The sequence below is a fragment of the Elgaria multicarinata genome, chromosome 1 (genome assembly GCF_023053635.1).
Source record: "Elgaria multicarinata webbii isolate HBS135686 ecotype San Diego chromosome 1, rElgMul1.1.pri, whole genome shotgun sequence".
NCBI lineage: Eukaryota > Metazoa > Chordata > Lepidosauria > Squamata > Anguidae > Elgaria > Elgaria multicarinata.
This window is the reverse complement of record NC_086171.1, coordinates 74,479,911-74,505,865: the sequence shown is the minus strand read 5'-3', so window position 1 is coordinate 74,505,865 and position 25,955 is coordinate 74,479,911. Positions and strand designations below refer to the sequence as shown.

The 25,955-nt window shown below is 40.6% G+C and overlaps 1 protein-coding gene across 3 annotated transcripts in view; it reads right to left on the bottom strand.

Moving 5' to 3' along the window:
• Positions 1-972: 972 nt before the first annotated feature.
• Positions 973-25,955, bottom strand: part of COBL (cordon-bleu WH2 repeat protein) — a 162,201-nt gene continuing 137,218 nt past the window's right edge. For all 3 annotated transcript variants that reach the window (XM_063130343.1, XM_063130358.1, XM_063130350.1), the window contains 6 exons: positions 24,972-25,272; positions 12,540-12,640; positions 9,258-11,290; positions 8,480-8,599; positions 5,793-6,041; positions 973-3,508 (listed from right to left, as the gene is read on the bottom strand). In XM_063130343.1, coding sequence (XP_062986413.1) covers positions 3,491-3,508; positions 5,793-6,041; positions 8,480-8,599; positions 9,258-11,290; positions 12,540-12,640; positions 24,972-25,272 — 2,822 coding nt within the window. In that variant the 3' untranslated portion in view covers positions 973-3,490. The remainder of the gene's footprint in view (positions 3,509-5,792; positions 6,042-8,479; positions 8,600-9,257; positions 11,291-12,539; positions 12,641-24,971; positions 25,273-25,955) is intronic.

Genomic DNA, 25,955 nt, shown 5'->3' with positions numbered 1-25,955 from the left:
GAGTTGTGCTGGGCCGGGCAGCTGCAGCTGTCACTGTCTCCAATACGCCCAGTTCCTGTGGGCTCCACACCCAATGTACTACCCTTCTGAGAGTCTATATCATGACCCCAAGGCGATGTGGAAAATGAAGATGATGGCAACTATGCTCTGGTGCAACTCTTTTCACCAACACACTGAGGAAGTTCAGGATGGCTAGAGGAATACTATTCCTTTCAGCACTGCCTGTCCCCATAGTGCTGCCACCATTTCCTGCCCCGGGGTCACCAGTGTGGTACTTTGAGGGGCGTGTGGCCCCCTAAAACCTGGTGTTGGCCCTGGCTACACATAAAACATATTACACTTTTGTCTCTATTTCTCAAGAAGTGAGAAGAAGTGCTCTTAAGAAAAGGCAACAATCCATAAGGCATTCCATGTGCCTGGCTTCATGTGTAAACTGTGTACATACATCCATTGTGACTGAGGCTGATGATTTCAGTTAAAACGATTTTCATTTTTAAAATGTTTATTAAAAAAAATCCGTTTGAAATTTATAAACTGGATGCATGACAGATGGTTGTTTATTGTGGTTTGGGTGTTGGTCATCACCTACGTATCAGTTTAGCCCAAATATGGTTTACAAATTGAACATGACACAATGACGTCTTGTTTTGTTAGAGCCATCATTGGGATTCACGTGAATGTATCACTGTTTTAAAGCATTGCATTACTATATATGAGCTCCATCACACCTACTTTTTTAATCCAGTTTTTCACCTGCGGTTTCCCCCTCCATTTCCTTAGCCAGTCGAGCACTGGGCACTTTCACGTCTGTGCGTTGTTGCGCTCTTTCAGCTCATGTATCTTTTCACCTGGAGCGCTACTGTGCCGGTGAAATCTCCCACCCCACCCTCTACGTTCTCCTTTCCCCTGCAGTTATTTTTTAAAAAATATTTCTTTATTTCTGCCAAGTACAGCAGCCTGAAAGTGCACAATTACAGTAAAACAACTCACTATACTTTCCCCTAAGATCATATTAAACAAACTCCAAGGAAGGGAGGCCATTTGTAGGAAGCAGGAGAGAGCACATGGGCCGAGACTGTTGCGGCCCCTTGGCTTGGGAAAGGTTTATAGCGGAGGAGGAGCGAAGGTTTGTTTTGCTCATTTCAAAGGGTGGGCAGATGAACAATCATTTTAACTAATTTCTTTTGTAAAGGTAGTCAGGTCCCCTCCTTTGCTCCAAGGTAACCAAAATGCTTACATCTGCATAAGTTTTAAAGATAAAGAGATCAAACTGGAATGGTGATAGTTCTTAAGGAGGGCTTTAGCCATGCCAAATTTGAATCAGATTGGTTCATGCCTTGATTTTTTTAGGGATTTTTTAATTCCCCCCCCTAAACCCATTTTTGTGAAAGCCCACCAGTGCAAAAGTCCATCAGTGTGAAATTCCACCTCTTTGCATTAGATCAATTTTCCTTTACTTTGATCATGCAAAGCTCTGCATCTCCAGGTTAATAAAATAGCGATCTGCAGGCAAGGAGGGTGCATTTTCCACATTTCTTTTAAGGTGAAAAATGTACCCCTGGTCTTGCCTACTCAGGAGTAAGAACATAGATTTAAATGGGACCTCTCTCCCTCCCCCTTCACGGTTGGGTGGAGAACCACCCCTCCCTCCTCTTTTGTTAGCGAGACCACTGTTAGACACACACGCCCCCAACAAAGAACGTTGGATAGAACACAATGACAGCAATACATGGGAGGGAGCAGCACATTTATTTCGCATGGAGGGAAAATAATCCAGGCTTTTCCCGCTCCAAAAAGAAACAAAACGTGGAGGGGAAGAGGCAAAATGAGTGCAAGCATGGACGATGTCATGTGCAAAACCGCATACCAGGCATGGCGAGTATGCGATAAATCGCTGGTGTGATGGAACTCTTATGTATTCACAGGAGTGTTTTGTAAAGTCATCCTGGTCAAACAGGTTTTGCATCATTATGAAAACTTGCAAAACCTTTTTTCCAGGGATAACAGTGGGATGAATGAAGACACCACAAGCAATGTTGCCTCCAACATCTTTTGCCAGTCCCACTCAGACAACAGTGAGGCAAAGGTGACATCTAAATTTTGCATTTATTTTATTCGTGGCACTAAATTAAATTAGTTTTTACAGTATATAATATACAGTCAATGGGTTGTAGATGGCTAATAGTACACTTTAAAAGGTTAGCAATATTACATAGTACCTTTAAAATTCTTAGTACTAAAGCATCATTACTTTGGACTGTGATTATTAAACCAAATGTATGTATGAAGGTGCAGTTTAAGAATCCTTCAAAAACATACAACATAAATGTGAAAAACCAAGACCATCATAATTCTTTGTTAATTTTTAACAAAATATTTTCAAAATATGTACATCATCTACGAATGTAGCTCAAATTAAAAAAAGAAGAAGAAAAGATAATGCCATTTAAACATGCTCAGGGCTTGATCCATGATAACTGGGTTCACTCCTAATACATGGGATGAATGTGAACCGAGTGGAAGGGGGTGGAATTGTGACCCACTAGTAACAGTTTTGAAGGGAAAAAATGCAACCAGCAGTCCCTAGGAAGCAGTTAAAAGAGCACTTTTAGTTATACTTTTGACTTGGGGCACAATCGACTGGAAAATTCTCTTCTACAAGCTCCATTGAAAAGAATGGGAGCTTTGCAAGAGTACTATTGTGTTCTGGGGCTCCCATTCATTTCAACAGGATTTGTTTGCAAGAGACGTTCCTGGTAGACTGTGCCCTAAGCATGGAGACTACCATCATTTCTCCTTGGGAGTTGAGCACATCTGTAGATATAAGCATTTTGCACTTATACCCCTTAGACTACCCTGTCAAATGGATCCTCTCTCTCTGGATCTCTAGTGATTACTTGCTTAGCTGGAATGTTAAAGTTAATAAAACTTGCAAGACTAGAAAAAACAGTGACTTCAGCATATGGCAATTTAGGCCATTAAGTTCCCCCCCCTTGCTATTAATTTGTATAGATCTATATAGTCTGCACTTTGGAGTTTTAATTGCTTTTGCATTTAGAAAGAAAAAAGTAAGAGTCAACTAAATAGTTCAGAAAAGCTACATATTTTAAACTGCTTATGAAGAAAAGAATGTTGTGCTTCAGATACACAGCAAAAAGTGCTTGGTTTTTTCCCATAAACACATTTAAGTATTTATGCAGAACTATAAAGTGTTCATAAGCTTATTAACCTGCCAGTAAGGATAGTTTTCTTGGCACGGTTTAACTATTTGGAGGTAGGCAACCCCAAAATCCTTGGCACAGAAGCTGTGTATCAACTTGCGAACCAATTAAAAAATAAAGAGGAGCACACAGACAATACAACTTAGATTGGCCTGTAAACACAGGGGAAAATATATACTACTTGGAATTTTTCATTATGGTTGTCCATTCCAACCAATAAGGATGTGTGTGAAATTACATTAGAAACGATAACTGGAGCCATCTAGTGATCAAACAAGCAGAGGAACCTGAAATAAAACAAAACGTATAATGACAAATGATATTTTCAGCCTAAAAATGCAAACATTATTAAGCGATCCCTTTGATATGTACCAATTTACAAAAAGTCTTTCAAAAGTTTGCATACAGGATACACATACACATTTGAAGGCCTTCTTCTTCCCAACTCAATGAAAGTTCCTCTCCCTTTAGGGTGTCCATGCTCTGCCACAACAGTTGCCTAGTTCCTCTTTCACTGCTCCATTTGGGGCCTAAAACTACAGGGATTTAATTCCTGAAATAAATACTGTTTCTCATGGGCGAGGATCAACCTTCTGAACGAATAGAACAATAACAGAAATTTCTCCCTGCTGTATTTGTTACATTCTTTAAGTCAAAGTTTTGTGGACACCATAATTGACCTAAACAGCTGAGATAAAATGTACAAAAGGGACCATGACAATCAGGAAAGTTCCTTCTCTATTGAGTTTTATCTCTGTGTGGCCTTTGACATGGAGGATTTTACAGCATTTTTATAGTAATACCTTAGGCTCTCCAAACTACTGATTTATTTTTCAGTGAGTAATGATTTTCTGTGGTTTGTGCTTCCTTACAAAAGGTTCAAAAGCTGTATCATTTCATTTTATTACTTTTGTGGGTTTGTTTTCCTTTTAAACAGCAAACAGATAAGGTTACATAATATTTACCCACTTGTGTTTAAGATGTGAGGTGGGAAAATTCCATCTGTGTTTGCAAACGCACACAAGATCACGTTAAGATATACTTAACTTGGGAAATTCTTGAACAGCTTCATTAGTGTCAGATTTTTCCCCCCTATGGGTTTCACTAGCATTATTCTGAAGCAACTTTACTGAAGCTTTTGAATTCATCTCTTATATATTGTGCTACACTTCTCACATTTAGCCAGGCCAGTAGTTTGAAACAGCCTATTATGGTCAGTACTCAATGGCAAAGGATCTCAAACCTGGCTTCACCATGATGTTGGGCAGACATTTCGCCTGGCATCTACACTATATTCTTTCAGATGCCAGGTGAAGACCTTTTTATACTCTCAGTATTTTAACAGTCTATAAATGTTAATTTTAACTTTGATGTTTTAAATTTGTATTTTAAATTTGTATTTCTGCACTGCTGATGATTTTATCCAGGTAGTACTTTTATATTGTAATTTATATCATGTTTTTATACTGTTTGTTTTATACTTTGAACAGTTTTAAGTTTTGTGAATTGCCCAGGGAGGTTTGGCTATTGGGCAGTATAAAAATGTAATAAATAAATAAATAAACAAACCAGAGATGTTTGGAGTCGAGTCTGAAGCCTCATACATGCAAAGCCCACACGCTACCACTTCAGGATAATATGCTACCATGGTTTCTTATTGTAGGGAAGAGGCCAACTAATTTAAATGATCCTGGTGTAGATGAGAAATAGGTCATGTTCAAATGTTACTCTGCCAATATGAAAGCAAGAGGAGATATTTGTACTGGGCTTCCTGCAATCAACCCATTGTGTGGAATATCTTCAGGCCAGCAGCTGGAGGAGAGATGTTGCATGAGGCTGGGCTTCCATGCTAAGCCCACTGCAATAATTTAATCCTAGAAGGCATGCCTCTGCCCTTGGTCTTTCAATGGTCTCCACATGGGAGAGGTAGTAACTGAACTGGTCCTGAGATTTGGTCCACAGAAAATAATCTTGTCACAGAAAATCACGATTCTCAACTACTCATCTTGTATCAGTCATCATATATAATTTGTTAGAGCTGCTTCTGACTAGTGTGAAAATATGAAAGCCTAATATTTATGCTCCAATTCCAGTTCCTTCAGAGGTTTTCTGTAGGGTCACATTGAATGACAAATATTCACAAAAATCACTGAACAGCCACTCATCCTGTTGCCCCATAACTAATCTTAAAATTAATCTTGAGGCAAGGTTACCATTTTCTTTTCCTCTTCTGCCCCTCCCCCCCCACTCCTCCTTCCCTATCTTGGGTTGAATCTAATGTTGCCATTCCTCCGACGGAAGCAGTTCTATCAGGAGAACTGGGAGGGGGACAATTCCTCCCCCTGTAGCTCCCTGTGCACCCTCAAAACTGTTTCAGGGTGCTGGGAAACCTTTTGGAGCAGATTTTCAGGTTGTACAAAGGGCTGCAGATGTGGAGGAGACTGGAGGTCCTATCACGTTAGGGGACATCCAATAATGCAATCTTGGATCTAATGCCTCGCACCCTATTGTTGGCCCAACTCACACCTCCTCCTAATTTCAGAGCATCCCTCCCAGGAAGAAGATGTTTACCTTTCTTAAACGTGCTGCCCCACTGCCTGAGCGGATAGCTTCCATTAGGGCCTGCCTTGCATCCACTTGGTTGTCTGTTACTCTATTTGCAAAAGACCTAGGAGTTTTCGTTCTCAACTGAGCAGGAGTTGGTGGCAAAGGAGGTGGCGGTGGATTGCACTGCTGCTCTGTTGTAGAGGTTGCTCTGTTTTGCAAGGCTCCTTCTGCATTTCGGAAACTCTGCAGCTCTTCAGAAGCAGATGAGGAGATCTACCAATGGGAAAATTGGGAGAGGGGGAGGTAAAAGTAGGCATAATGGAACAATGGTTATATTTCAATCTCTCCCCCCACCACCACTCCCTCTGAAATAAAACTTCCACTGAACTATTCCACTTTTTCCACTGAATTAAAACTTCTGGCAGATTTTGCCTATTATTCTGAACATCTGTTCCTGCTCGCTCACATCACTCAAAAGGACTGGTGACTAGGATTAAGGATGTGGCCTTGAAGCACCCTCAGAAATTCAATCTTTATTCACTGGCATCCTGGAATTGTTTTTGGCACATAAGGCAAAAATGTCATCAGTTCGCCAACTCTATTATATTGGAAACAACCACAGCTGCTTTGGCATTAACATGATGCATTAGGTGACCTCACCTTCCCTGGAACAAACTCCATCACGAACTGATAAGAGCGATGGTTACTCTAAATCTGTGCCATTAAACCTAGCTTGATTTATTTTAAAATCTCAAGAAAAAATATATAATTTTAATCCCATTTGAAAAGAAATAACAAGAATAAGCAAATCAACAAGGCACTCTTCCAAGACAATTAACCTCTTATTAGCACACATGCTTCTACATTTGACTTTCAAAATGTAAAGCATATCTAAATAATACATTCAAAATCCAAACACTTCAAAAAGGGGGAAGCCAAGGTCAGTGAGTCATCAAATAAGCCTCGAGAGAGCATGATCAGCATTAAGTTCATTGTAGCGTTAACCTGAGCCTCTGCAGGTCTGCATTAAACATGGGGGCAATTGTGGCACCAATAATAATAATAATAATAATAATAATAATAATAATAATAAATAATAATAATAATAATAGTATTTCTTACCTCTCCATTCTGATAGATGTAGGCATGGCATACACGGTGGCAATAGTGATGCCATGTGGTTCTCAGTTACAATGGAATGATTTTTCATGCTCTTGCTTTCCTTGCTGAAGCAAGGGTACAGCAGCAAGCCTTGGTACATATATGCCCCAAGAATATGCATTAAGTACTACGGGCTACTTCACATTCGATTTTTTAAGAGTTTAGGATGCAAATGGGTACGCTTATCGGTGATTGCTGCTATCCACTGAATTTATACTCAGTAGCAACTTCAGGTTTTCCAACTTGTGAAACAACCCTTAATGCCACAAAATACTAAGTTTGAGGAAAACGGGGTGCTTTTCTGTAGAGTGCTATCAAAAAAGACAACTTGTTTTCAACGACAAAAGCTTCTCCAGTGCTTATGACATATCTGGAAACTAACATTCAGAATATAAGAGTAAGCAAGTCATTAGCGTAGCTTCTTCACAGCAGCACACATTCTTCAGTCTGACTGACAGAGCCACAGGGAAGGTAACAGTACTCTTTCTCTGAACTCAGTTACATCTGTCAGCCTAGAACTGTCAGGTACCATAGATCCAGGAATTCTACTCCCTGTACCACTGAACTAGCAGGCCAAGTGCAGGAACTGTTGAACTAGAGATAATATGACTCTAGAATACCAGTGGTAAATTACTGTCTCATAGTGGTTCTTGTTCTTTGCCAACTGTCTCAGCTCAGCAGACTTGTTAGAACAGAAGGAAGCTAATTTTTACCAGGTCAGACTATTTGTCCCTGGTCATTTTTTAACAGGTCAGACTATAGCTCATCATCTTCTACTCTTTTTCTACTCTCCAGGTCTCACGTAGAGTTCTTTCATGTGCTCTCCCACTGAGTTATGGTCCCTTCCCTCCAGAAGTTTTAGATAAAGACTTCAGATAAAAACAATGTACTTGTTTGCAATGCCCTAAATAACTCAGGACAAGGATACTTAAGAAATTCCCTGCCCTCCCCCAATCTACCTGTTCGGTTGCTGTGATCATTAGGAAATACCCTCCTAGTGGTGCCCAGGACTTCAGAGGTCCAGTCCCTGATGGCTCATAATAGAGACTTTAGTATCTCCGGGATTCCTACCACTACAAGTTAGAAAGTCACCAACGTTTGGCGCATACTGAAAACATACCTTTTCAAACAAGCATTCCCAGGAAGTTAATTTTGTCTTCTGTATTTAGTAATAATATACAGTATTTAATAATTATCTTGTACTGTTTTGTTTGGTATGTTGCTTAGAAATTTCTTTTGATTTAAGTGATTCATAAATATTGTTAAATACATAAATAAATAGATAATAAAATGTTAAGCAAATAAATGTGTATCAATTTAAAAAGTGTTAATTTTCAACTGCAACTAGTACAAGTCCAGTAAAGTCAGGGAGTGTAGAATTTGATCCATTTTGCTAACATGTGACATTAAACACATTGCCTGTATTGGTTTAATTTTTCATCAGGGTTTTCTAACTAGAACATATCATTTACATCATTTCAAAGCCACAGATATAATGCACTACAATAGATCAACAACATACTGAAAGGATCCTGATGTTTTGTCCTTACTTTTCTCAACTTTGAGGTTCCATTATGACCTCTAATGGCAGCAAGAAGGGCAGAGCGCTCATTCTCTGGTTCCGTAAACAATGGCGTCTTCTGACCTCCATTTATTGCGCTGGGTGAAATCTAGCAGGTAATGAAACAAGACACAACTTTTTACTTAAAATTTGGAAATGGGTAATCTGAATATCAGAAAGATCACTCTGATGGAAGGTATTTTATCTGACCTAGAAAATTAAATATAATTTGTGTATAAGAGTTGATCGGCCCTGTGAAGTATTGATCACATTATTAATCAGAGATGAAGCAATCAGACTTGCCATTTATATTTTGGAACCAAAGGCAGTGCCAGTTAAAGTATTTTGTTATTACATTTGATTAGATCTCTTAAATGCATTGCATGATTAATTCTGTCCTTGTAGAAGTAATAATGTATAATCTTATATGTTAATTATAATTAGCTCTTGCTCACTGCTGTACATAGCTGCACACCTTTTGCTACTTTAAAGAAGTGAAGCTGTTATTGCTGTTGCATAACAACACACAGTACATGCAGAACTGACAGTAACTCAGTGCAACATCTTGATATACATTTTTAAAATTGTAATGGAAACATTGGAAACAACAGCTGTTATAAAATAACCCAACGTCTGCTAAAGTAAAAAGGTAGGTCCTGACATGCTAAGCAGTCTAAGAACTGTTTTTGATGTTACAGGAAGTTCATGCATCTAGCTGGTAGAACTTCCTGTAACATCCAAAGTTGCTTTCTGTCAAGTTATTTTACCTTTCGCAAATTTTCTCTTCCTCCTGCAGTCTGAATGGCTTCCATTAAAGCACTATGTAGTGACGTGTCTTTTGGAAGTGGTTTCTGGATGACTGGTTTAAACTTCTTTTTTGGCCCAAAAACATTGTAGAGGTTGTCATCTTTAATATCAGACTCTGGTTCATTCCTTCTAGGTGCATTGCCAAGTTTTTCATCTTTTTCTGAAACCACGTGGTTAGCCGTAAGTGTTCCATTTAATTCTGAGCCACTGTTAATAGGACGCCCCCTACTTGAATTCACAGAGGAGCTGAAAGTGATGGGGGATGTGTGAGCATTAGATGATCTAAGAAGGAAGGCAGGGCTTGTATGATCAACCTGCTCCCTCATTTGATTCAATACAGAAGGCATTTCTCTAACAATTATATTTTGTATTGAACCGCAACTGGGGTCCCCTCTTATGATACCACAGTCTTTAGAAGATAATGTGGTAAATGGCTCACTGGAGCAATTAGTAGGCTTGGTTTGATTCTGTGATCTGATGTTGGCAGTGTTATTTGTCAGCCTGGAATGAGCACCAAGTGGTAGTGTATGTGATATATTTTTACTGCAGTTGAAGGTATTTGAATAAGATTCCTTTGTTTTTGTGGGCTGTGTTTCCACTGTGCAGTATTTGGCCGTAACAGTACATCTTTGGGGAAGTGGTTCTGTTTCAGCATTTACCCCTTTTTCATTACTCATCTCTTCTCCTTTGTCATGCCTTTCTCGGTAGGTTTTAAATTGGGATGGATCAATGCACTTTGCAATGGCAGAGGCTACATAAAGGCTTGACGTTCTTCTTTGGGGCTTCTGAAATGGGAGCTCCACCTTATCTTTGTTGACCACTGGAGCTGTTAGTGTTTTCACCAAAGACTGTGCGACATGAACAGGTGGCTTTGTCTTTTCAGTCCCAACATTACTTCCAACCGCACTGGAACCAACTAGTGGTGATGTTTCTACTTTCAGACTTGTAAGGCATTCAGGTTTAGTTTGGGATATTTTACTGAGGGGTTTGGAATTGGGGATGATCACTGGCTTAGCAGAATAGCCTACCTGGGACTCCTCCAATTGTTTTTCCATAGAACTAGACCTCCAGTATGCCTTTGCTCTCTCAATGACAGTTTTTTCTGTTTCACTTGAAGTCGTATTTACTGTGACATTTCTAATACCACCAACATTTGGAGTCACCAGATTGCCTAACTCATCTATTTTAATGGCACCAGTGGAGAGGGATGCATCTCTGTCAAAATATTTTGCTTCAGGTTTGGGAGGAACAACTTTAAAGGTTGTCAGGCCAATTTTAGGTTCATAGTTTGTAACTCCATTGTGAACACGATGACACCATAGAGATGGTGGAGGTGCATGATCCTTCTCATCACGGGCTTTTGCTGAGGCATGCCTGAATTCCAATTCAGTTTTAAATTTGCTTGGAAACCCTTCGTTGGTATTTACCTCTTTCAATGGCCTTACTTTCTCCTTTGTTCCATTAACTTCATTCATAAGCCTGACATTAGAAACAATCACCTTGGCACTGGATTCTTCAGAATCAACCTCATTTTTGGAGATGATTTCCAGGGCTGCATCCTTCTTGGGCATTTTTTCACATGAGGATGTGTGTGTCTCAAACTCATATTTCTGCTCTTCTTCAGTTTGGTGCCCAAACTCTTCTTTAGGTGACTGCTGTTGTAATAAGCTCTTGGATAAATATGGACATTCACCATCTACATATCCCTTACTGAAAGTTATAGTATTACTGTTTTCATTGGTCAGCTTCCCTGGACTGATGGAATGGACTGGAATATCTTCGTTATCATCTGTCATGGAAAACAATGGGGTTCCTTTCTCTCTATCAGAGTGGACTGTGATATCATCTTCTAGAACTTCATCTATGATTGTCACTGGCACAGGAAGTGAAACACCTTGGACAGCCTCATCATTTTGTGGAAGAGGGCTGGATGCACCATTCATCTCACTCGATACAGATCTGCTTTCAGAATCATCATGTAGACCTTCCATCGCTGTAAAAAAAAACCAATACAATCTTTTCAAAAACTATGTACTATGACACTGCAATGTATCCCAAAATATTATCACAATCAAGAGTGTCCCGAGGGATTCTGAGAGGCTTTTAACAGTTTCTTTGAACAGTAACCCCTGTATTGAGTTTTAAACTTTTGTTGCAAAAGCTGCTTACCGTGCAGAATAGGACGCCAGTGTTAGAAAGAAAAAAACAACAACTCCATTGGGTGCATTGAATTGGATATACCATTCTCTGAACGTAGCCATAATTTCTTAAGTTGCTGTTTTAACTTATATGCTTTCATACCTAACTTTCTCCACGATGTCTTTTGCTTACTGTGCATTCTGCCCAGGCAAACTGAGTAACTGCCATATCTGGCCAACCATGGAAATGGTATATGAGATTGTGTCATCTACACCATTGACTTCCAAACACTTAGAGAACATGGCCCTCAAGAGAGTGAATTGTACGTATGACACATTTGCACATTCTGTTGTCTCATGTATCAAGAAGACAATTCTTGGTAATAATCCCTGAACTGGAAGATATAACATGTGAACAAGCCCTGAGATACAATTGTGTTATGTTAGGAGAGAAACATGCTGCAACATAGAATACTGAATATATTCTAGTATCTAAATAGGTGGATTTCTGTGAAATGATTCTATAGCCTTTTCTCTCAAATCCTGTTTAGGGATTTCAGATTTTTATTTGCAATGCACAGGAAAAACTAGCAGAAGCACTATGCTCTCTCCATCACAGCTGTAGATAGTAGACTTCCACTGCAAAACAATAACAACAACGGACCGAATTTCTTCACTACATAGCTCCACTGAAGATATACTAAGAGACAGTTTTGCTATCCATTGCTATCTAATTTCTTCTGTCAGGGGATACTCAATATCCTTCTAATGTAATGATGAGAATAAGTAGCAGTAACAAGAAATTCATTAGCTTGTTCCAATTTCTCACTATGTTCCCACAATATTTATAGTGTGAGTATAGTAACACACTTGTGTCCCAAACAAGTTAGCCTTAGCTGGCAATGGGAGCTGGATGGTCTGTCTCATGAAGTATAATGTTAGATGCTGCTACTAGCATAGGGTTTGGGTTATAGTATTTTTATTACCTCCTTTGACTCTCCAGACGTGGCGGTTGTCTGCCTGCCTAATTGATGGACTGCCACAACTTGACTTTTTCCTTTATTCTGTTTGCATCACAAATATGCAAGTTCACCTTCAATTTACCTGCTAGATCTTCATCCAATGCATCCAGGGTCTGTTGCAGCTGAGCAGCAATGAACACATCTGTATTCTCAAACGTAGCTTCCATCATTTTGTCATCATCCCTACTCAATAATAATAATAATAATAATTTAAAAAAGGGAAATGTTGGTCCCATTTTCTATCCTGATCAGATTCAACCCTCATTCCAGCCCAAGTGAACAGATACTACACTTGATATATCTCCTCTTTTTTCAAGGGCCAGTGCATATCACAGACCCCATTAAATTGCACTGGGAGTACATATAGTTAATTATTGGGTTCATGGATGAGTCAACCATGCTTTCACCACTATTTGCAAAAAGCAGTGCCTCTGAGTGCATGCTGTAAACACTGTCACTGCATGTTCTACCATGGTAGTAGATCCAAAAATGTCATCACTACTGCCCATGCACCATGAGCACAAGTTACCCTGGCTTTTACCAGACTTTGGATATGCAACTGAGTAATCACATTGCGGTCTTCAGTCACACTCAGGCCAGGATAATAAGGGCAATAATGGGGAGATTGAATGGCTGACTAAGGGACTCCAGAGCTTCACAAAGGAGCAGGTTTAAGATCAAAAAATAAAATTTGGAATGGAGAGCCGTAGAGCAAGGTCTCTCCTTGGATCCCAATGACTCAGAGAGAAAAAACAAAGAGATGCAAAGGAACTTAGGGGAAGGAAGCAAGAGAATCTAGCTAGCTAAATATGTGGCTGGGATTGGCTCAAGACTCTAAAGCACCTCAACACAATGCTCTAAGGCCTCTATCTTGTCCACTGAAAAACCCAGTGAGATTAAACTCCTTGACCTTAAGAGCCCTGTTGCCCCCCTGTGAGACATAGTTGCCTCGTATGTTGAAGGTAGGCCAGAGAGATCCTCAGCCACATGAATGCAGCTGTACATGCAAATGGAGGTCTCCTTCCTGTACCCCTTATGACAAGCAACTAGGCTCCCTGTGTGTGGGTAGGTGACCTCACTGGGATGGATGCATTCAGAATGCAGCAATGGCACTTAACAAGGGGTAAAGCTCTATCTGCTTATACAAGGGAATGGCTCTATCAGGGCATACAACGTGGTGTAAGTAAGGAGTAAGGAACTCTGGTCCTGAAAACATGGGTTAGGCACTGGAGAAGGAGATGTAGAGTGCTAAAATGGATTATGGGGAATGGAAGCCAAGCAAACCCCAGGTAGACTTTAGAGCTGAGTGACACTTTATTTGGCCATGTTGGCTCTCATGGTGGGTGGCTGAGCTCAAGGCCAGTTATAGATTTCTGACTGAGCACATAAAAGGACGATGACTTTGGGCAGACTCAGGGCGAGGCCTTGGAGATGAATAAGGGCCTTCCTTTGGACTTGGGTGTATGGCTCAGTTAAAGCTGGTTGACTAAGCATTACAAATTTCCTGCTTCTGAGAGACAATTCGGTTGGTGTTCCTGGAACAAAGAGTAGCCCAGGTGGTGTTTAATCTATCTTGAGGTTAGGCTGCTTCAACCATATTTCCTGCTAAGGTTTTAAATTGGCCAATTTAATTTACCATCATGGGTTGCCTGAATGGAGATGGTGAGCAAGTAGTCAGGAAAGCATTTGCATATATCTCAAGTTCCTGCATCCTTCTATTACAATACAAGTGGGTAACCCAACATTATCCTTAGCTAAACGGTTGCTCTGCTGCATTGCACACCTTGGTGTCTGACATACAGGACAGCTCCCCAGCAAGATGAAAATTTGAACTACAAAGCTGCGGAAGCAAAAATGAGATACAGACACAAGGGTAGCCCAATTTGAATTGGGGCTGTGGCAAAGGGGCAGAAGTGTTGTCCCTTTGCTTACACCCATTCTTCAATTTAAACTCACTCCCTGAAGTTGCTATTAGTCATGAACAGAAAAACATATGGATACAATTGTATACTTTCTCTGCATGGCTAATAGCAGCTCAAGGAGTAGGGGGCAGTTTACGTTGAGGAACCAGCATAGGGCAAAATGCCCCAATACAAAACACACACGCTGCGGTTGCTTTTTTGAAGAACAAAATTACATTGGGAGCTCTAAGCACAGAACTCCATGTGCAGTTTGCATCTAAGCTATTCCGGGAAATATATAAAGCAGTATGATCCCAACATGATTTTCTTCTACATGCCTCTCTCAGTCTCATGCTGCATGGAGAACACTTGCCATACTTGCTTGACTGTAGAGATTTGTGAGAGGACACAGGAAAGGAAATGATCCTTTCCAAATGACCGCTGGATCTGTTTGGCTGGGGGGGGGGGTGTGTTTAGGATGGCCACGAATAACTTTTTTTGTCTGATAAGTTTCTGAATTGTTGATGGTTAGGAGTTTCTATTTTTAAAAGTTTCTTCCTGTTATATGTTAATCTCTGTACTTATGCTTAAGCTTATAACTACTGTATTTGCTCAATGTTGAATACGAAGCAGGGTGTAGATCAAAAAGGGAGGTAGAATAAACCTTTACAGTTTATAAAGCTGTAAAGCTGGCATATGTGCTTAGAAGAAAGAAGGTGGGGACTTAATGAATATTAGAGCCATCCTCAAGTTCATTCAGCTACAACAAACCCAGCCATGTTAGAAAAGAGGACATAGCAATGGACTCTGGTTACATCGTATGGGTGGTTATAATTGTTTGGGGCATCAGTGAACAGGGAGCATACCACCAACTCGAATATAACACCCAATAAATAAATATACATATTATTAATAAAAGTCATTATTTTATGGTGTTCCGGAGGGAGAGGCAGGTAACAAACAAACAAACAAATAAATAAATTATTGTTGTTGTTGTTATTATTATTATCCATGGCTTGGGACCGCAATACCTGATGGGACGCCTCTCCCGACATGAACCTACCCATACACTGTGCTCAACATCTAAGTGCCTACTCCGAGGGAAGCTCGGAGGATGGCAACAAGGGAGAGGGCCTTCTCGGTGGTGGCCCCCCGACTGTGGAATGATCTTCCCGATGAGGCTCACCTGGCACCAACGTTGTTATCTTTTCGGCGCCAGGTCAAGACTTTTCTCTTCTCCCAGGCATTTTAACAGCATTTAACAACATTAAGTTTGTTTTTAATGGACCCCAGAATTGTTGTTTTTATACTGTTCTTATGTTTCCGATGGTTTTTTAAATTTTGTATACTTTTTAATGTTTACCATTTTTAACTGTTGTAAACGGCCCAGAGAGCTTCGGCTGTGGGGCGGTATATAAATAAATAAATAAATAAATAAAAGATGTCTTTACATAAAATGCTGGTTATGACAGTAATTTTCAGGAAATTAGAGCAGTAGGTCTCTGTAGCTAGAGTTTTAGAAGATCGTAGTGGAGGCTCCTTGTATACAAATTCCATATGTGGTACTGCACAGAGACCACAAAAAGAACGGGGATTTTCTTTCCCTTTCCCCACGTAAATCCATATTATTTTGCATAATTTGTGTCCTCCTCCTATGTCATTTTCTTTCTCCTTCCCCCATGCAGGAAAAAATAAAAAGAAATATGATTTTTCCCAAGGACAAGTGTTTTGGAGCTCCACAAAAATATTGATAGTAATAATTTATAACTAGAAGTAACAACAGAAATGTATTTTGGTCTCATAGTTGATGTTTAGGGAAGTGCCGCTAGTACCCATTTTTCATATTGATTTTTGCGTTCACATTACCCTTGGCGGGAGAGTGCCTCCCCAAATGAGCTGCAGTCTTGAGGAGGCTGCAGCTCAGTTGGGAGCCAGCTTTGCTCCACACTCTCCTTTCTTAGCTGGGAAAGGTGAGGGTGAGGTGAGGCAGACTAAGACAGCAGCTCAAAGATTGCTGCTTGTTCAGGAGCTGCATTTGGTTCACCCTTGCTTTTCCCAACCAGGAAAGGTAAGAGTGGAGCAAAACAGACTGGACCTGCGGCTTGAGGATCACTCCTTCAGCTACCAGCTCCGCTGGGAGCCAACTTTGCTCTGCCCTTGCCATTCCTGGCATTTCCTTGAGCTGGTGGCTTGGTTAGAAGCCGGCTTTGCTCTACCCTCACCTTTCCCAGCCAGGATTAGTGAAAGCAGAGCAAAGCAGAACAAGCCACCACCTCAAGGAGCGATCCTGGAGCCCATGGCTCAGGTGGAAACCATTTTTTGCTATTTCCTTGAGCCTCCTTCAGGCTGTGGTTTAGTAGGGAATCATGCTTCTGATCCCTGTCTCTTCTCTGAGGGGGTGGGGCTTCAGGGAGTGGCCTCCCAGGAGACTTTTGCAGATTGGATGGAGAGGCCTGGGGGGCTGAATTTGGCCCACGGGCTGGAGGTTCCCCATCCATTTTTACACAAGCATACTTAGCAGTATATGCTGCACATACACTGTAACACTTCCTTTCCAGAGCTTTCCCCTTCTACTCTGAAAAAAGAACCTTGACTCTCTAGACCCGTTGTTGTTGTTGTCAGGCCTGCTTTGGCTTGAATTCAAGCAAAACACAAGGCCTTTTTCTGATAGCGTTTTACAGGCCAGATAACCATTTCCAATGGCCCTTTCTCACACACTCTTTTTGACACAGGAAAGAACGTGATAAACTTTAGACCTTTTGTCTCTAAAATACAAGGTGTTGAAATTACACCACTTGAGAATTTCTTAAAGGAAGAGATGGATTAGCAGAGATTCATACCACAGTGTATAGCAGTGAGTAGGGCGAAGACCCAGAAGCGCTAAATGACTGACTTTTGCATTTTGCCAAACTGCAGCATATGATTGCTCCACTGCAGTTATTTAATCAGCTGGAGACAGACGTGAAGGTTAAAGTAGCACTTTGTCAAATCAGCACCATGAAAGCAGAGCCCTTATGAGAGAGCTTGTGTCCAAATGTATTAGATATTTAGAAAATAATGGTTTTGAAATGCTTGAAATAAGTCCATTAATTGAAAATGAAGGAAAATCATTATGAGTGTTCTTGCAAAGTGGTAATTAAGAGCATGATCTGTGACTAGGACATGCATAGTTCACCTCAGTTAAGAACTCAAAAGAGTGGCCTAAGGCAAGCCCATCTCAGCCTCAGCACTGTCTTCACAATGTGTAATATTGTTATAATAATACTGGCCTTCTTTACAGGGTTGCTATATGGATCACCAAGATGTGCTAAGTGAAAAAGCACTATTTAAATACTAACATTATTAGAGGCCATTGGCTACCAATAAAGAAAATATGGTGGGCGTAGTAGTGGTTGATTGCCGCATACTGTTGGCAAACCATTGCAGAGGCTCAGAACAGACAAATTCAGCACAGATCAGGTAGCCCATAGCAGGTCTGGGCAGGGAAATTGGCCCTCAGAGTGCCCAAAGTTGCCCACCCTTGGCTTAGGGGGAAAGGATAGTTTAAGGCTTTCCACCTCTCCTTCCCTCCACCTTTGTTGTGTAATTTCAGACTGCATAAAAATATTTTCTTATTCAGGTCCACATTACCCTTCCAAGGTACACCACAATTAGCCCCATTTTATAGGTGTTGGGTAACCGACTCAAGAAGTCTATCTGACACACCCAAAGCTAATCTGGTGTTTCATTCCAGGCATCCAACTCCCTATCCATTCATCAACCCTTAGTTCTCTCACATTTGTAGGGGTGTAGCTTCTATGAATATTACAGGAAGAACGAGGTCTGTTGAAAGCTACTTCTATTTTGTGTAACAGTAGAATTCAACTTCTGCACAAATTGTACCTTTTGACAAAGGTAAACAATTCAATAATGTGTAGGTGCCCTAGTATATTAAGACTGCTGTTCCTGTTCCACTTCAAACGTCTGCTCGTCATCAGTGCTCTTATCATTTGTTTCATAAATGATACAAGCAGGAACACATTGTAATCAAACAAGAAAACAAAGTGCAGCAGTTATATTCTGCCATTTCCTATGCTTTCAGAAACTTTGTACTGAAGGCAAATGATGACTATTATCTAACAGCCCCAAGTGACATGCACTTTCCAGAACATTAAGAGAACAGCTTGGCACTGTTACAGATTAGATCACAGGATCGTAGCACATTAGAAGTTTCTGAGTCTTAACTTATTTTGTGCCTCAGAGAAAAGAATGAATAATCCTTTGTATAATCTGCAAATTGAAACACAGATAACCTAGCTCTTTTTGGAAATAATTAACATCCAGCTGGGTCAAACCATATTTATTATGTACTTAGTCCAGCATCCTTTTTTCAACAGTGGGTCTGTTCAGATGACAGAATAAACCATGGCTAGGCCGCTCACTCTTTTGCAACAAATGGTTAGTGAGTGTGTTTAAACCCTGGTTATGTAGCCACCATGGTTAGAAAGAGTTCACATGATGTGCTAAGTCATGGTTCACATGACACACTAAGCCATAACGTTTAGCTCAAAATGCTTAACCACTGTGGCTTAGCGTGTTGTCTGAACAGGGTCAGTGGCTAGCCAGTTGAAAGCTGGGTTTGAAGGCAAAATCCCCTCTATTTTATGTCCCCAGCATCTGGTAATCAGAGGTATATTGCCCGTGAATATGGAGGTTCCATGAGCTTATCCTAGGTAACTTTAAGAATAGTGAACTTCTATTAATTCAGTGCGCAATTCCCCAGAGCAGCCTGCCCATTAGTTAAGGTGGGGTCAAGCTCAGCAAAAGGACTGACAATGGAGTGACATCAGAGGACATAACCTCTTAGTCATAATAGAAATGAGCTGACAGCAGTCTCAGGGGATCACCAGAGATAAAATACGTCAGACTGATCTGCTATCCTTTTGCAAAGATAATTGTTTTTATTTTTATTTTCCTGAAAGTGGAATGCAGCTGATATGATCTATGAGAACCTATGTGCAATACCTGATTTATAATAATTCAGAACACTATAACATACACTGGAGAAGTTAAGCGTCGGGGAAATATTGCAAAAAGGTAAGGAAGTAATTAAAAGAAGAAATAGTAAAGTTATGCAAGATTTTCAAGTGGAAGAGAAATAACCAGTGGAATTTCCCAGCATTTTTTCAGTGTTTTATAATTCAATTTTTAAATATTTAGTGCTTGTGGTATAAGGATTTGAATAAAAATTTCCAAAGCCTCAATACTAGAAGGCATTCTTAATATGGAAAAGTATTTACAATTTGAGATAATCAGTAGAGGATTCTGTCTTAGGACAGGGAAACAGAATGCGAGACTTCACCTTCCGAGTTTGCTATTCGAGGGAGTAATGTTTATTACTTTTGGAGAGAGAGAGAGAGAGAGAGCAGGTGTACTGCAGGCTAACTGCTGACCAACCAATGAACCAAAGAAGCTGTTTTAACACAGCAAGTGCTGGAAAGGACTGTCAGACGGGAAAAATGGGAGCGTGGCAGGACAAAAGTCGTGTATGTGAAGGATCATTTGGAGAGATGAGCTCAACATTTAAATATCTCTATGACATTTCAATTATTTGCTGAATACCATGTATTATCTTAAGCAATAATTCAATATAATGGACAGATGTCAAGGGTCAAAATATGTTTGCTTGTTTTTTAAAAAAATCAATGGAGTTGTGAACAGTTACTGCTTTTGTTTTTGTGTTCTTACAGTTTTGCTTTTGGTGTTATTCCTTGCAGGTTTTCCCCCATTTTTATTTTAAAAAGCAGGCAAGCTACAAAGCTGCATGTAGAATTAACAATTAACCATTTTGATTGTTGTTTATAGTACTGTGCAACCCAAAGATGTCAGCTATTATGACACTACCATTAGGCACTATCCAAATGTTTGGATTGTGAACCTAGAGACCATCTAAACCACAAGTGAATAAACTGTGGTACATGGACTGCATGAAGCCCTCAGCTGCTCTCCATGTGGCCTGTCACAGGCTGCTCTCCTGGCATTAGTATTATTACCAGCACTGGGACAGAAATTTTGATTGGTATCACCGGAAAGGGGGATTTTAACCTTGCAACCTTCAAGCACTTCTGATGAACAGGGCCCTGTTTTTCCACTGCTATTGGTGGTAGAAAACCAACTTTCTCATCCACATTGGTGCTTGTGAGGTGGGCAGTGGGAGGTTTTGAAAAATATTGAATACACTCCCAGTCGCTTTTCCTGACTGGAGACAGATTTAATGGTCCAGAACTGGAGCAGATGGAGAATGGCTGAATGAGATTCTCTGGTATTTGGAGGGACTGCTGGAGAGGGGAATTGGAACAAGGAAAGAGCATAATCATGGAGCGTTTCTTGTTGGCATGTTGGGTGAAGAAGCTTGCCTTGGTCTTTGTGGACTGCTGTCATCTTGGTTTGGAGTCTCTATAGGAGTGCTTCCTGGAGTAGGATCCCTTGAATGGACAAAAGGAGTGTGTGGGTTTGGTCAGCTTTCTGCCCTCTCTTTTTTGGGGATTGGGCATAGCCTTCGTTTTGTATTCCCCCCCCAGGACAATCAATATGAGGCGTCATCAAAGAGCAGTTTTCCTGAGAATGGGACTCTTGTCAAGTTAGCCTTTGATTTGGTATTCCCCTCTCCCCCAGTTTCCTAGTCACAAACTGCATCTGGCTGCCTCATTATACCCCATGCCCCTGGCCTCCAGCTGTAATTGTCTTGTGAGGGGCCTTACAGAGAGGCTGGGCCACGGGAGAGCTTCTCTCATCTCTTCAGCTGGGTTTGCTTCTTCTAAGTTGATGTTGTTGGACCAGGTGAAGATGGCATGGGCAGCAAGAGCTGCTGATGCTTGGAATGCTGTGAAGGCACAACAAAGCCTTTACGTAGGGAGGCTTCTGACATTCTATCATGCTAGTTGGTGGAAAGAAGGGAAGGAGGGCTTTGGAAATAAAGGCAGCAACAGGAACATCTAGCTCATGGGTGGAGAGATTGCCTCTAGTGCTGGTTCAGTGGAAAGCGCGTGCGGGGGGAGTTGAAAACCCAACTCACCACATGGTCCTCTCTGGGGATGACCCTACTGGGCTCCAATCAGCTTCCGCGTGTCTCTGCTGATGTTATATCTGTTTTGGATTTTACGTCTTTGCATCTTCTGTCTTTGTTCCTATTGTTGTTGAGGTGGGTTCTCGCATTGATATCTGCTTCCCCAATCAGAGGCAGGAAGTCGTGTGGGCATTGTAGGGGAAGCACTGTTTCCTCCAGATGTTGATACAAGAGCCTGCCTCCTGGCTCCAGAGCAGAAGTTTACCCCAAGCTGGCTGACCTCCTCCCCCTTTGAGGAGTTACCCTGTAATCCAATGTACACATATGACTCACACAGTACTTCCTTCATGCAGAAGGCTGTGGACAGGTACAAGTGAGCCAAACATGATTGCGTAGATTAAATTGGGCAGCACTGTTGCAATGTGAACTGTCTCTTTGCCTCAGAATCACTGCAAAGTTCAGCCTGGCACACACATGAATTAATGATAAAGAACAGAGTATCTCCAAACTTTTCTTTGTACCACCGGCCAACATAATCTGGGATTTGGGGCTTCAATGTTGTGACTTCCAGATAAGCTGGAGTAATAGCAGCTTTTATTTTGGAAGTATCAACACTGGCAGTTAAGTACCACAGATAAATATAAAACTTTGTGATGGTTATGAGTTGATGGTCATAATGGCTGACAGTTCTGGAGACGGGAAGAACGTGGTGGCTAAGCCACTGCATGTTGTTTCCTTATCTTGGATTTAGGGTATTGCATGCATTTCTAAAACATGCAAACAAGCGGCTGAAAGGAGCCTACAATTTAAGCAAACTATAGATAATGACTAGAAAGGAAACCTAATGCTCAGAGAAATAAAAGGAGCTGTCCGAGATAATATGCAAGCACAAAGTCTGTAGCATGTTGTATCACAGCTGACAGCTGGCGGCTGATGGGGCAGTGTTTGCAATTCTCTGCTGTGGTTTTCAAAAGGCTTGCAGTTGCACTTTCTCAAACTTTAGTCATACATCCCTTATAATCATCATAATGATCATAATTACTTTTGGGTTATAAAGCCACCCATGCCTGAAGGCCTCTGAAGCCTTGACAAAACAAATTAAAGGATAAAATGAACTAATCTTTGCAAGACTGTTTAATACTTCCTAGAGCACAAGCAAAATCTTACACGGAAGTTATTGGTCATTTTCTATCTATATACAAACACAAACACTATTGCGGATTTCTGTGTTCTAGGCCTGTCCCACACTACGGTATTTCTTTAGTTTAAGTTCAGATAAATGTGTGTTATAATGATTGCAAATATAAACTCCTCACGGCAGGGACTTTTACATTAAAGCAGGAATGGGAAACACAGAACCTCCATGCAGCCTGCTGTGGGTGCCTTAGCCCAATTGGCGGCCACATGAGGGGTGTCATACCTATACACCCCCGTTCCCCAATTCTGCTGGGAATCAGGGTACATGAGAATAACTCTCCTCATGTGGGTCCGTTTCCCAGAAGAACTGGGAGTGCTGGGAAAGAGAACATATGAGGAGAGTCATTGTTGCATGCCTTCCTTCCCAATAAGATCACTGTGATTGGGGACAAGGGGAAATTTTAACCTTGCTTCCATCCCAGTAATAATATGTTATATCACTGGGATGGGGGCAAGGTTAAAGGCTCCTCCTTGCCGTAGCAATATGCAGAAGGTGTGCATGAGTATACATATACACAGATAAGTGTCTCTGTGTGTATGTGTGCCACCCCTGGCCACCCACTCAACACCACTTGAGGCCCTTCGATCCATACGTTTCCCACCCTTTATGAAGCACTAGTATTGATAGTGCAATATACATAAATAATAATGTGTATTTATTGATTTAAAAGATCTACATGCCACGTTTCTGCCAAATGGCATGCAAGGTTGTTCAACAAAATAATAATCCATCCTCAACATACTTAACAACATCTTTCTAAAACTTATTTAACCTAGTAAACATTTGAGAAACTGGACTGATGTCTTATGGTTGCAAACTCTCATTTTAGTTGCTTTTAACTGCTATGCCTGCATGTATATTTTTAATCTATTTTTATTGTTTTTAGTTGATGTATTGTGATTTTATTGGCATTTGCTATTAGTTGCAATGTAAAATGTATTAGACAATGTAAAATGCATTGGAATGGTGGGATCCAAGTCTTTGAATACAAAAATAAATATGAAGAATGGGTATATGACCAATAGACACCATAATCTTGAATACTGGGAGTTACTTGCTTAGATGTAAAAAAACACGCCACATGCAATATGCATTAAATTAGCAGAATCAATCCTATTTTGTACTAACCATTTCTTTGTCTGTTTTACTTAATCATATCATATATAGTACTGTGGGAGTGAAATCTGGAATGGGCAAATATCCAAAGAGGGTCAAGGTCAATGGAATTCTATACTTTTGGTTTGACTTGTTGCTGTTAATTCCAGTTTAATGGCCCTGTCAGGGCCAAAGGAGAGAGACAAGAATGAACCACCAAGCCCCTTCCCATCACCAGGGTGAGGTAGGATCCATATGAAACATGAGTTTACCCTCATTACTTACATGAAAAGCAAATACACACTTGTCTACAAGATCACATGTGCGGAGCAATGTTCAGTTGTCATCTTAAGAACATAAGTGCCATGCTCGATCAGACCAAGGGTTCATCTAGTCCAGCACTCTGTTCACACAATGGCCAACCAGCCGTTGGCCAAGGACCAACAAAGCAGGATATGGTGCAACAGCAACCTCCCACCCATGTTCTCCAGCAACTGGTGCACACAGGCTTACTGACTCGGATACTGGAGATAGCACACAATCATCAGGGCTAGTAGCCATCGATAGCCTTTGCTTTCAGGAATTTATCCAACCCCCTTTTAAAGCCATCTTCTGCACGGGGATACTTGTTAATCTTATAAAACTACAAATTGACTTCCTCCATGCAACACCAATTATTTTATTTTCCACAGCCTCTTCCCAATTTATTTAGTTTTCTTGCTTTCTATTCTATATCAATATCACTGTGTTTGAGTTAAAAGTTTACAAAAATATTTACAGGATGAATCCTAGTTTCCAGAAGCTTGTAAAAATGTTAAGTTCCATAAACAAGACTTCCCCTCAAAGTCTTCCGACCAGTAGTATTTTACCTAAGCTCAGATTTGCATGATATAAAATTAATATTGTGTTATGGTATAAGAAAAATTAATATGGAAAGATAATGGAGAACAAACAGAACATCTCAATGTGTTTAATGTTGCTATAGTAACTAAAAATACATGATTACTTGAAGGGACAAGGGCCATTGAGGAACTCAATTTGGAAAACAAAAGCCTGCAACAGTGGCATTTACAAAAAATGACCTATGTTACCTGCTATGAACATATGATATTAAATTGTTTTGGCATCAAATGTTTTCATCGGGATGAACCCTTATGTGTTAATTTGGTGCTGGCTCTTGATATAGCAACAAAAGGTTAAAAAAAAAAGTTAGCTTGAAAAACACTACACTAAGCAGAGATCATTCTTCCAGATTGCCTCACAAATGAAACTTACCTTTGATGACTATTTCCAGACCCATCACTGTTGAAGGAACTATTCCTTACAGAACTAGACTCTGCAACAAACATGGAATCCATTTCAGCCAACGTCTCTTGTGCACCAATTGACTTCTCTCTTGACCTCATACTGTCATTTTGAGAATCCAATGATACAATATCAGAAAGGGAACTCATAACACCTGAATCTTCAGTGGTGTCCTCTGATGCAAAGCAGCTGCTAACAGAAGTGGTCTCTTCTATTTCAGACAGATCTACATCATCCATGCTAGGAATATCATGTGAAAGCTGTAAGTTGCCTAGACAAAACATGGTAAAACCCAGTTAAGTATTATTCTTCACTCTTTTGAAGCATATTACATAAATCTAGTTCTACTGTTTTTTAGAATTTATCACTAAAGGAGTGGTGAAAAAAGTGGGGAGAGTTAAGAGCTCCCCTTTCTGGAGTAGTTGGAGAGTCAGGAAAGTGTAGAAAAGGTGGAGGATACTGAGAAATGTGAGCCCAATGCTTAATATTGAGAGGATCACGTTGCCAAGCGGGAGATATTGTCGTCCCCCCTTTTGGTACACTTACTGCTTTGACTCCCCCCCCCCCCCATTTTCAGTGCTTCTGAATCGTGGCACCAGGTTCCTTTCTCCTCTTAGTATTATTTCTGTCCCAGTACTTTGCAACTCTGAGCGAATTAGCCGATGGGAAACCTCGTCTTGTCAATTTCCTTGTATGTTATTATTTCTGTCCCAGTACTTTGCAACTGTGAGCGAATTAGCGGATGGGCAACCTTGTCTTGTCAATTTCCTTGTATGCTATCTACTCCCCTATGCCACTCCCTTTGACAGCTGAAACTTGCACACCTGCAAAAGACTAAATAAAAAAAATAACAATAAAAAATTGCGACCCCAATTGTGCATGTTTAAAGCACCGGGGGGGGGGGGAGGCGCTGAACTAAAAGGGGAAGCAATCAAAGCAATCCCAATTGTGCAT